The following is a 12,493-nucleotide window of genomic DNA, read 5'->3' on the forward strand; positions in this document are numbered from 1 at the left end:
AAGATTCATAATGCTGCAGCACGCATCAGTGCTACATTCCTTTTTACAGTAGATTGATATTCCATTGTATGGATGCACACATTTTGTTCATCCGTTCACCAGCCGATGGACATGTGGGTTGATTCCACTTTCTGGCTGTCACGAACAATGAAATGCTGCTATGAACAAATGTGGTGTTTGTGTGGACATGTGTTTTCAAATCTCTCGGGTATCTGTTTAGGGAGTGGAGTTGCTGGCGGGTGTGTTAACCCTGTGTTTAACGCTTGGAGGAAGTGTCAGTAGCCCTTCCTTATGAGGAAAGGGTTAGACTGCAGCTGGGAGGACTGAGAGCCTGTCAGTGCAGGCCGTTTTGCTAAGCCCTCCCAGTTTGTTTACATTCCTTCTACTCTCCAGTGTGCCCCCTTCCAACCCCACGCCCCCCAGGTATTGGCTGCTTTTATTTTTTTTCCCTGTAGATTCCAGCCCCCCTGCTGATTTTAGTAGGGGACCAAAGCTTTCAACACCTAAAAGTTGTTTGTAAAGCATTTTGGGCTCTCTGGAGGCTGGACATCCAAGTCATAATGTTTATCTGTTTATCTTTGGGTTAAGCACTCACCCTGCTGTTTTGTAACAAAAGAGCTTTTTGAGTAGGAGGCTTATTTAACTTGGTCCTGAGGGTTACACTCCTACAACATGCTGTCCAAACAGATTCTTAATTACACAGCTTCCACACTGAACGTTTTAAACAATCACTTTGAAGTTTCTTGGTGACATTAACATTATCATGAAAACTGTATATGTAAACGTATGTTGTGAGCTTGTAAAAAACTGTAAGCGGGGTTCCTAGTGTGTTCCTGGCACATAATAATTGGGTCATAAATTGTTAGTTGCCATTGTGAAAAGTTACTATAATGAACAATTGCTTTTTTTGGTATAAATTTCAGTAATTTTAAAAGGCTTAACTTTTTTTAGGGACACTCTTGTTTCAGAACACACGGAATACATAACTCTTCCAGGTGCACTGACAAATTCTCATTTGATCCTCACTTCCACCGTGTGAAAACCACGCATAAGCTGGAGTTTGTTTTCCGGTGTTTATTTTCAGAACAATGAAGATCTCTACCTACCCAAGCAAATGCAACCTGCTGAATACTAGAGAAGCAACTCTTCGGTGGTTTAGCTACCCTGTCCCTCTTAAGTCTTCCAGTGTGGAGACTCGGAATGTCATGGGTGATGCCCGCCTTTGTAAGGCTTTCAATCCAAACTGCAGATTTAATATGCATTTTACTCTGAGTGAACGAGGAACGCGACTGAGGAAGACAGCCCTGCGTGTGAGTGCACTCACAGCGGACCGTCCCTTCCAGGATAAATGAGATGAGTCAATCACGTGTCCCAGCAAGCCAGACCTCCGAACGGTGTCGGTGGTGTCGTCGGGCGGCGGGGATTAGAGATCGCTAAGAAGACTCCCCTTCCTAGTCTCAGTCGAGTTCCTCGTCTTAGGGAGCCGAGAGTGAGTCACCCCGAGGAGGGGACTCGAAGAAAAGGGGAGGCCACACGCCCCAGGGTGGAGGGGAGCAGAAGGACGAAGGAGTGAGGGAGCCTCGGAAGGAAGAGGAGGGGCAACTGCTTGTGGGGAAGAGAAGGAAGAGGCGTCCCGAGAAAGGAAGGGAAGGGAGTGGAGGAGAGGAAGAAAGAAGGCGGAGGAAGAAGAAGGGGGCGAGCGGGGAAGCGCGGGGCGGGACGGGCCGGGGAGGCGCCCGGGGCGGGGCCGCCTTGCGCCGCGGGGAGGGCGATCAGCGCGGGGGCCGCGTGGGGCGTGGCCGCGGGCTCTGGAACTCCGGCGAGGCTGTCGGGAGTGGGGCGCCGGTGCTCCGTGCGGCCAGACTCGGCTCCGAGGGACATGTCCGCGCCGCGCTCGCCGCTCGCCCGCTGCTGCTAGCTTCTCCGGGACTTCTCCCCGCGCGGCTCTCCACCTGGCCGCGGCCCCGGCGCTGAGCTCCGGCTGCAGCGGCGCGCGCGGCGGCGGCTGGCTGGCTGTGCGCGCGGACGGTCGCAGTCATGGGGCTGCAGCCCTTGGAGTTCAGCGACTGCTACCTCGACAGTCCGTGGTTCAGGGAGAGGATCCGCGCCCACGAAGCGGAGATCGAGAGGACCAACAAGTTCATCAAAGAGCTCATTAAGGATGGAAAGAACCTCATCGCGGCGACCAAAAGTAAGCGGGGACCTGGGCGCTTCAGGACGTGAGGAGCCTCTCCCTGGGGCGGGGATGGGGGTGGGCGGACCGGCAGTCCATTGCCCGCGGCCGGAGGAACTGAGGTTCATTCGGGACTGGGAGAGCCTGGGGTCTTCTCGGCTCCCAGGCAGCTGGTCCAAAGCCCCCTCACCCGCTCTCACCCCTCTTTGGCGGCCAGAGCCAAGAACCATGCATGGGAGACCCGCTCGCGAGCCCGGAGCCCCAGCCGAGCGGGCGCCCCTCCGTGCCTGCGTTCCTCGCCGGACCGCGCAAGGGCAGGTTTTACTGCACCTTAAAGCAGCTCACAGCCTCCTCCGAAACAGAAACATCAGTTTTTCCCAGTTTTGTTTCGTGATCTTACTGAGGATTCTTTGAAAAACTTCAGGATGTTGAAGTGCACCCTTCCCTTGGCAATTTCTGATCTTCCCGGACACTCTCATCCCGGATCCTTCTCAGTGTCGAACCAGAAAGTCCACCTGGCGTCGTGCTGCTTTCTGCGCATTCCTTCCCTCCTCCTGCGCTGAGGAGGGGTCAAAGATTGGCCTTCTGAGGGCGCGCAGACAGCCTGCTGCTCTCTGGCCCCAGGGAGCGCTGCCTGCAAATAGGGAATTCCACCCCGGTCAAGTTGGATGCCTTCCTCCCTGGCTCTTTTCTGTCTTTTGAAAGACTCAGAAATGAAGTGGTCACGGGAGAAATTGTGTGTGTGTGTGTGTGTGTGTGTCCCCGAGAACAGTCTTTTTAGGAAGGCGGTGGGCGGAAATTCATGCTGGAACCCTGAGTTGGTGACGCTGCTGCTCACGGGGAGGCGTTAGCTCCGTTGAGAAGCAGGGCATCCTGACCACACCTGTGACCCATAGTCCGTTCTGAGGATGCCTCCGTGTGCTCCCTGTTCTGCCTTACAAAGATCTGCCCATACTGCAGACCATGATGGGGGCCGTATCCAACCACGCAAATATGTGTTAAGATCTTTAACTTTTCCCTAGTTTCTGAATTCAGCCATTTGCAGCCTTGGGAGCTCGACCCTTGTATGTTTGTTTGTGGACATCACCTCTAGGAAAAATACCTCACATCACCATGCCCTCCCTTTGGCAGTAGGGAAGATTAAACATACTGAACAAACTGTCTCAAGTCCCCAGCACAGTGCCCGGGACAGTCAGCATTCACTTAATGAATAAGTTGGAATAAGATTTAATGAGAAGAATGTAGTGAGCCACCCTTGTAACTTTGGAAGCAAGTCACTCAGCTGCTCTGGAAAACGTCCCGAGTTCCTTTTGGTTCTATGACCTCTTTGATGTTGCAAAATGAGCATTGGGAATCACTTTGTTTGGGACATGTGACTAGTGGGCTTGTTTGGTTGATGGCTCTCCTGTGCCTTGGCGTGGCGTGTGTGTTGAGTAGGAGGTAGGGAAGGGCTGCAAATGTGTAGGAGTGAGTGTGGAAAGGCAAAGGCAAGGAGAAGGGCAGCGTATGTATGCATGAAGAAGAGGACTCTTTCCTTCTGCAGCTCGGTGTTAATCAGTGTCATTGGCTGGGGGAGTGTGCCTTCTCTCTTACTGGCTGGAGCAGCTCCCTCTGGAGCTAGGGCACTGATGGGAGAGAGGCTTTGGTGTGGAGAGAGACAGATGGCAAAGCCAGTTTGGCCACTGGTAGAAAGCTATTTATGTGACTGCATATTAGCTCTTCTGCCAAACAGGACACATGCCTGGTGTTCCAGCAGCAGCTAGTGCATCGGGGAGTCAGCTGTCAACCTTCCTCCCCAGAGTGTAGACTCTCTTGAATTTGTGAATTGGTATCATATTCCTTTTGATTCTTGTCCTTTACTGTAAGAGACCTAATTTATAATCATGCTTAAGAGAGGATCCAGAAAGCATCCTTTTTGTCATCATGCTTAATTAACTTAATTTTTTTTTTACCAGAAGGTGATAACAACACAGCTTTAGCTCATGTGCTTTTGTCAAGTTAGGAAGATACTGCCTTTGCCCAGCTTGCTCTGTGAAGTTTACTTCTAGTTCCCTGTAAAAGATTAAGAGCGCCGGACTTAAGTCAGGACGTCTGAGTTTAAGTTGCCTTCACTGTTAGGACCTGGGTACATAACAGCTGGGTAGGCCACTTAATTCTTTTGTGTCCATTTTTTCTTGTCCTACTTCTAAGAGGCGTGTAGTAAGGCTTTGGCCGTGTTTGGAAATCGCCTGAGTAGTTCATTGGAAATCACAGCCTGGGCCAATCGTTTGCCTAACCAGTTGAGCCTTCCCATAACATCTGGGAGTCAAGAAGTCCAGGAAGAGCATGAGGCGGAGGGAGGAGCTACAGCAAGAATAACGAGCAGCTAGGACAGACTGCTTCTATTCTGAGGTGCTTTACATTGTTTTCTCCAGGCATGACATTTTGTGCATTTTCAGAATTGTGTGTTTAAGTGGTTTCTGCTTTTAGCTGCTGTGTAAGATCCCTCCTGCATGCATTACACACTTGTTGGATTTATGTAATTTTGATCACCTTGCTGCTTTGAATATTACGTAGATACTTAAAGAAACGGGAGGGTGTTCTGTGGGACACAAGATATTTAAGGCTTACTGCCGTGTTCAGTTGTGTAGCAGTCGGAAACTACTTAGCACCTACAATCTGTTAAATATTGGGATTGAGATAAAAAAAGGTACGTGAGTTCATTGTTCTCAAGTTGAATAAAGTTTAATCTAGGGAACATGTGCTCTCTGTATTGCCTGTGCTAAGTTCTCAAAGAAACAGAGGACACACAGACACATGGTGAAAGGTTAATAATTCAGTGTCCAGCCAGGGACAAGAGTTGGTGGTGGGCCAGAGTGGAGAAGGTTTGCTGGAAGTTTGGGAACCCTTCAGTGTTTTAAGTCAGGAATAGAACCTTGTCAGACTGGAGACTGCTGAGAAGAAACCAGAGCACCACCGTGTTTGAGGACGACGAGGAGCCCAGTTTGGCTGGAATAGAGACTTCCTTTCGGGAAGCAGAATGGGAAGAGTGGGAAGGTCACTTTCAGATTGTGGAGGTCCATAAAAGCGAGGTTGGGAATGGGGCCTCTATCCTGTGGATCATCGCTGGAGGTTTTGTAGCAGAAGCCAGACCTAGCAGGGAAGAGGGAGCTGAGAGATAGTATGTACATCTGTGTGGGGTGCAGACGGCAGCGGGGGCAGGGGAGCTCCAGAGAGAAGAGTTGGGGATCATTCACTCAGTTCAATGGAGTCTTTGTTTACATGGCGTTTTAGTCCTTTTGCCCCACTCCTTGCCTTTCCTAGAACAACCAGTGTCCTCTTTCAGTGCAGTTGAAACTTTTGTGAGCTTTGCACCTGATGTCTGTGTGGTTTCAGATGCTTGGGGTTTGTAGAAACACGGGGCGCATTTGCCAGAAAGAGCAATAAGCCGAATACGCTTTTCTCATACATTTCACATGAGGCCTTCCTGAATGTATTCTGTGCGGGAGGGGAATACTTAGTTTTAAAGCCCTTCCACGGGTATATAAAATGCTCTTCCGTACAATAAATGCAGGTGGTCTAGCTGGGTGTGCGTGTGTGTCTGTGAGAGAGAGACAAGCTGGAGGTGCCTTCGTATGTGAGCCGGCTCTGACCGCAGACACGGAGGAGGATGTTCGTGGCAGCCAGGACTAGCGTTTACGTCGTCCGTGGCTTGGTTTTTGTGCTTTTTAAGGCTTTGCTATTTTAATGATTTTTGCTTTGTTTTTCTCAGGACAACATCAAAGTTCCCTTTTTGCTCTTTTTGTGTTTATTGTTTCTGAGAAATGGTTCACGTGGCCATTCCTTTTAGGAGAAATTTCTCAAGTTGCTGTTGCATTGAAACATAGGGAAATTTGGAAGACTTAAAAAGAATTGCACTTTGTAAGCTCGAGCATCAGTTTCCTTCTTTGTAAATGGGACGGCTACAGACAGCCTTGAGGGTTGCATAAAATGGTGTGGAGATAGATGGGTTGAAAACCCAGGTGTAAGTGGTTGTTGTGTAATTCTGTTTGGTGGGCCAACATTTATTTTTCCTCCTTCTGACAATCCAATTTTATTCAAGGGTCTACACCTTCTGCTGGGGAACTCGGGGGAAAGTGGTTAGGGGGTCCACTCTGATTAGTCTAACTCAGGGGTTCGCAATCATAGAATCACGTGGGAAGGTGTTAAAAACACGTGCAATCACACGTGTTTTGAGGGTTGAGAATCACCGAATTCTAACTCAGTTGTGGTAAATCTGTTTTCTGGGCCGGTAGCTAATTTAAGAATGAGGAGGTAGCGCAGTTCTGGCCAGTGAGACGCGGTGGAAGGTCTTGTGGGGACTTGGGGAGAGATTTTCTTCTGTGCGAGGAGTCTCAGAAAAAGGGTTCTTTACTCTTCTGTGGTGCCTGGTAGCGTTGCCTTGAGGCTCTGCCACCGTCATGGGACTGAGTGGCCCCGGCGTGAGGACCGCGGAACAGAGAGGTAACTGAGCCTGATTCCTGATGCCATTGCGGGAGCCACCCATTGTTCTGTGCCCGAAACCCACCTCTGGGTATCTTGTTGGGTTTTCTGCTACTTAGCACCCTAATTTTGATGGAATGGTATAATAGTAAATTTTGTGCCGGTGCTCCTATTAAGTGGAATTTAGGCAGGTATAGGGAGAAAATGCTATTTAAAAACACAATTGTTTTATTAATAGAAAATAATATTTCTATTCATTGCTCCAAAGAAATCACGTGGACTCTCCCCTTCTTTCTCCCCCTGAGGCCTGCCACTCACGCACTTCAGGACACCTCCAGGACAGTCTTAAACTCTCGCTTGGGGATTTTACTACTGGGACCTGGTCTCCAATGTGAATGTAGACTTGCCGTACAAATAACTACTGTGAGTGGAGGTGGCTGGTGGACCTAGGCAGGCATTAAAAACTTCAGATGCTATGCACACTGCAGGTGGCCCCTGACTCGGTTTGGAGGAGTTCTTAGTTAGAGCGGGGCAGCAGCGGGAGCCTGTTTGCTTAGAACGTTTTCCCGGTCATTTATCTGATGTTCTCATTCCTGTCCCTCGGACACCTTGCTGCTTCTCTGTCCTCCCAACTGTTCCAGATCCTTGGACCACCTCCTTTTTGCTTAGTGTTTTTCTTGGGGGGTGGGGAGGGGCACTAGAGAACATTGTTGACTTTCAGAAGAGGGGGAGGATATTTTTGTGTTTAATCTTTAAAAGAGCTGATGAGACAGTATGGTATAGAAGATTAAGGTCGTAGGCCGACGCATTAGTGTGTCTGGGTCCACAGCATAGCTCAGCCACTCACCGACGGGACCTGTGGTCAGGTTACTGAGCTTTTCTGTGTCGATGTTGTTATCTGTAAAAATAGATGATAATTCTTTCTACCCGCAGGAGTTACTAGTTGGATTAAATGAGTTAGTACATGTAAAGTGTTTAGAATAAGCACTCAAAATGTTAATCATTATGATGTGTTTTGTAGTGTATATTTTAATAATATCAAGGCCCCTTTCTTGACTGAACAATAGCTGCTCGGGCCCAGAGACTAGTATGTATCCTTTTAGGGCCTATTTACCCTAAGAGTGTATTTGTCCAAATCGTCATCGCCAGTGACTGAGAAGATTGACACACATGTCAGACTGTGGAAAGGCTTCCGAGGTTTGACTCTAGTTCAGGATGCTGGAAGATCGTGAAGGCAAGTTGGTAAGTCAAAGCCAAGTGGCATTTTGGGAAAATATTTTCCAGAATTTATTTCTGATTCACAGAGATTTGACGAAGCAATAGGTAACTGTGGCTGTTGTACACCTAGGCAAGCCCTCTGCAGTCCCTGCCCACACAGCCAGCGGTGGGCCTGTCTTCCAGGGGATGGTGAGGATGGGTGGGGAGAACCAGAAGAGCTCTACTCTGGGGGTCCTGAGACGACACCGTCAGTGACTGGGGCCTTCAGATGCTTCAACATCACAAGGACACTTTAGTGATGTTTAATCCGCAGGAAACCCTGACAACACAATGAATGGGCGGTGCTTGTGTTTGCTATGGGACATTCACAGTGAGAAAAAGAAGGCAGTGAGGGACCTCTCTCAAGAGGGGTGGATATTCTGAAGAATTATTAGGGAATCCTGTTCTGTGCCAAAGAATCGGTAACATGCCCAGAACAAATTCCTAAGGGAGCTGCTTTGAAACCTGTGACTCTATCAGCTATGGCTTCGCCTTATGATTTTGTTTTTTGCATCATAAGAGAGGCGAGAATTACGAAAAATCAAAAAAAAATCTTGTAGCCTGGAAGTTACTATAAATCAGGCTTTAAGTGATTGCTGACTGTATGTGGTGGTAAATAGGCAAAGTGTTTGCGTTTGACCACTGTTAATAACGTGTGGTGTCTTTAGTTACTGTTTGAGTTTGATGTTCAATGGCTATGGAACCATTCACTTAGGAGATGCTGTGTTGTCTTGCATTGCCTTTGACTTTCTACATCTTGTTTAAATAAAAGAGTTGTCTTTATTTCAGGATTTGTAGGAGAGTGTTTAGACATTTCTGATTAAGGGTGTCTTGGATGTTTTACTAGGTTTCTTTCAGTGAAATTCCATTCCAGAGACAAGTAGGTGATTCCAAACAACACCTGAAACGTGTTTTATGTTATTTAAGGTGTATATTATTTAAGCGATTTTAATAATAGTTGCTAACATTTATTAAGCGTTTCCTCTTTGCTTTAGTTTGTGTTAAATTCAGAGTAAGCATTATATTATTTTGACATGAGGACTTTCTCAATGAGGTATGTTATTATTTACCCCATTTTGGAGATTAGGATACTGAATTTACAGAGGCTAATAGCTTGTCCAAATCACTCAATTTGTCAGTGGTGGAGCTGGAATGTGAACCCACATTTGTCTGACTCCAAAACCCTTAACCACAATTATAAGCTGTCTCTATAAAGGGGTGTGGCTGCGGTCTCCTTTTAGGGGAAGTTATGATGATAAATCCTGGCTATCTGGAATGTGTATACATTTCATAATCTAGTTAGGAGACTGTTCTTATTAGTTCAGCAGGGACCATAATTTGAAATATTATGACTTTTAAGGCTCCCTGGGATGATTATTGTAAGTAAAATTGATTGCTAATTTGAATAGTTTAGACATGAGAGATTGTATTGATTTAGGACCGCTTACTAGATACAGACCGCCACTCAGAAAAACACATCCCCTCAGTCTCTCTGTCTCTTTACCTCTCCCTCTGCCCATTCTGCATCTCAACCTTTAGTCAATTTTAATTTTGTTCTCATGCTTCCGTATTGGGCTTTTTAAAAATCCTCACCCAAGGATTGTTTACTGAGTTTTAGAGAGAGGAAGGGGTGGGGAGAGAGAAGAACATCGACTGGCTGCCTCCTGTGTGTGCCCTGAGTATTATTAGGCTTTTTTCCTTTAAAAGTTTGGGAGATGCTTTAGAAATGTAAAAATATATTAAGAATCTAATTATAAATAACTCTGTTTTTGCCTCTCAATTTAAGAAATAAAAGTTGCTCCAGTAGCAACTATCTCAAATCTGGTTGTTTATTCCCAGGAATGTTAATTTACTTGAACACATTCCTAAATAATGGCACATTCTGCACATTTTTAGACTTTATATAATGGTTTCATATTATACTGTGCTGTAACTCCTTTTTCCCCTCATCATATTTGTGAGATTTATCCATGTGGTTACATGTAGTGCTATTTTAGTCAGACTCTTTTTTTCTATAAGTGGCATTTAAAAGTCTTTGCTACTTGACTTTATGTAAATAACATAAGATGTTCTATGGGGTACCTTTTATCCATAGATTTTTTATTGTAAAACAATATATTTAGAGAACTTATTCATTCACTATGAAAGCCATACTATAATTAACTTTATAAAATTTAAAACACTAGCTTTGACTACAATTTGTAAATAATGAATCCGTGAAATTTGAAGACATTTAATAATACGCTTTTTGATATTTTAAGTTATGAGCTTAGCTTGGATCATCAGGGCAAGGCAGTTTAAATTTTAGGACTAAGACTCACGAGCAAAAACAACAAAGTCTTTAAAAGCCTTTTTGCTGTATTGAAACTAGACTTACAATAATAGCAGGTGGAGAAAAAAATATTTGCATTCATAAACACAATTCGTGTTAAGCACCGTCAGTCTAGTTAGGTCAGATGGACGTGATTTTTAGGCAGGGATTGGTTGGTATTTTGGGATAGGCCTCAAAACAAACAGGAACCACAGCCTGCTTTACTTGATTATCCTAATATAGGAGCATAATTTATACATTATGCCAAGGGGATGCTTTTGTAATGAGAAAGCCTTGACATCCTTCTCTTTAAACAAATAAACAAACAACACACACACACACTGAAAAATCCCTGACACTACATTCTAAGGGCATGCAACTCTTGAAGCTTCAAGATCTACTGGAATGACTGTATTGCTACCAGTGCTAGAATCTGCCTCCCTGGTCGAACTAGATTTTCCTCCCCGTGTTTCCTGAGGAAGATGTTAACTCTGGGCCACTTAATATTTTAACAGTGAGTGTGATTTTTTTTCCTTCCTCATTGACTTGTTCACCCACAGGCGCCGTCTGCCTTCCAACACCATCGCAGTGAGTCATGGTGAGGCGTGTGGCTGGAGGAAATCAACTGGGCTCAAGTAATGTCACCCCAGGTCTGAAGACAGGATGTCTCATAGTCAAAAAATGAACGCTTTTCTCTTTGACTATAAAAGTTGGCTCAACTATTTACTAGCAGTGTGACCTTGGGCAAGTTACTTAAACCTTCATTGTCTAACTTTCTGTTGAATGGGGCTAGTAAGCCACCTCATTGGGGGTTGGTATTTGTTCCTCCTATTACATTTTGAAGGTCTTAGAACTCTGCTTGGCCCATGGGAGGAGGAGGAGCTTCTCTCTTTTTCTAAGAATGCTACCCTGACCGCCTGTGTTGAACTTGAGCAGTTACAGCTCTAGTAGTGACAGTAGAAATAGTTTGTGAACACATTTTTTCTCTCTTTTAAGCCAACAATGTTGTGAAGCACGGGGCTGAACGTAGGCTTCTCGTGTATTAAATGGGAGAAAACATCTGTAAAAATGAACGCCCCGTGAAATGTGGCCTGGAGGCCTCAGAGAGCATGCTCTGTAGCTGGAAGACCAGCCTCAGGTGGGCTGGGGGCTGAGGGCTGGGGCAGGAGCCAGTGCTGGGCAGGAAGAGCTACAGAGGGGGTGGGGGCGGGGGCAGGATTGGGAAGGGCCTGGTAGAACAGGTTAAGGATTTGAGGCTTCATTCTGAGGACAGCAGGAAGTAATTGAAACATTTTGAACAGGGGATTGGCAGCATCTGAATCATATTTTAGAAAAGCTTCTCATGCTGCATTTGAAAGAATGTATTTAAGGAAAGCAAGATTGGGGGTCAGTCACCTAGGCCTGACTTTGGTATCTGGAGAGGCAGGTTTCCAGAAGTGGGGATGTAGGGGCTGCAGTCTTTGGCATGTGATTGGGTATGGGATGAGGAAGGAGGTATCCAAGGTGATTCCTCAGTTCTCGTTTTGGTCAGCTGAGTGCTGCTGACTGAGGTAGTCCAGCAAGAGGAATAGGTTTTGTGGGGACAGAGGATACATTTTTGGTTTTGAATGTTAAGGCTGAGGTGCTTCTGAGATATCCAGTGGGCATAGTCAGTAGTGTTTCTCTTACAAGTGTGTATTTCAGGATCAGGGAACAGAGCTAGAGAAATGAAGAGATGTTGGGGACAGAGCATCTAAGTGGGATTGACACTGTGCAACTGGAGAGAGAATGTAGAAGGAGAAGGCAGGGTGGCTCAGGGCAAGTCCTGAGAAACACCAGCTTTTGAGGCGGGTATAGAAGAGCTTGAGAAGGATATGTGAGAGCAGTAGCCATTGATAGAGAGGTGGAATGCCTGGAGAGGGTTGCACAAGCCGAGGAGAATGTTTCAGAAAGCAGGAGGGAGCAGACAAGGCCACGCTACAGAAGTCAAGTACCATGGTCTAGGTGACATTGCATTAACAAGACAGTGTCCTTGGTAAAAGCTGGGAGAGGAGTTTGTGGCCCTGCAGGGGTGGGGCCCAGTTGAGGGCAGAGGGTTGAGAAGGCAGTGTAGGGAAAAGATGTGAGCCTGTGATTCAGAGAGCGCTCCCAAGTCATTGGTGAATGGGCGAGATCCGAACAAGCTGAAGAAAATATCCAACAGAGAAGGGAGCGACAGTTCAGGGAATATTCCAGAGTAGAAAGTGGTTCTGAATACAGGAGATGAGATTCAGATCGCAGGGGATGGGTGAACTAGACACCCTTTGTCTAGT

At 46.4% G+C, this 12,493-nt stretch overlaps 1 protein-coding gene across 2 annotated transcripts in view; it reads left to right on the plus strand.

Annotated features, from left to right (window-relative positions):
- Positions 1-2,024: 2,024 nt before the first annotated feature.
- ARHGAP10 (Rho GTPase activating protein 10) overlaps positions 2,025-12,493 on the plus strand; it is a 234,932-nt gene continuing 224,463 nt past the window's right edge. The window contains exon 1 of one of the 2 annotated variants that reach the window (XM_036031869.1): positions 2,025-2,191. In XM_036031869.1, the coding sequence (XP_035887762.1) occupies positions 2,162-2,191 (30 nt within the window). In that variant the 5' untranslated portion in view covers positions 2,025-2,161. The remainder of the gene's footprint in view (positions 2,192-12,493) is intronic. The other variant, XM_036031868.1, reaches the window with a different exon arrangement.

Source organism: Phyllostomus discolor, chromosome 8 (genome assembly GCF_004126475.2).
Source record: "Phyllostomus discolor isolate MPI-MPIP mPhyDis1 chromosome 8, mPhyDis1.pri.v3, whole genome shotgun sequence".
Classification (NCBI taxonomy): Eukaryota; Metazoa; Chordata; class Mammalia; order Chiroptera; family Phyllostomidae; genus Phyllostomus; species Phyllostomus discolor.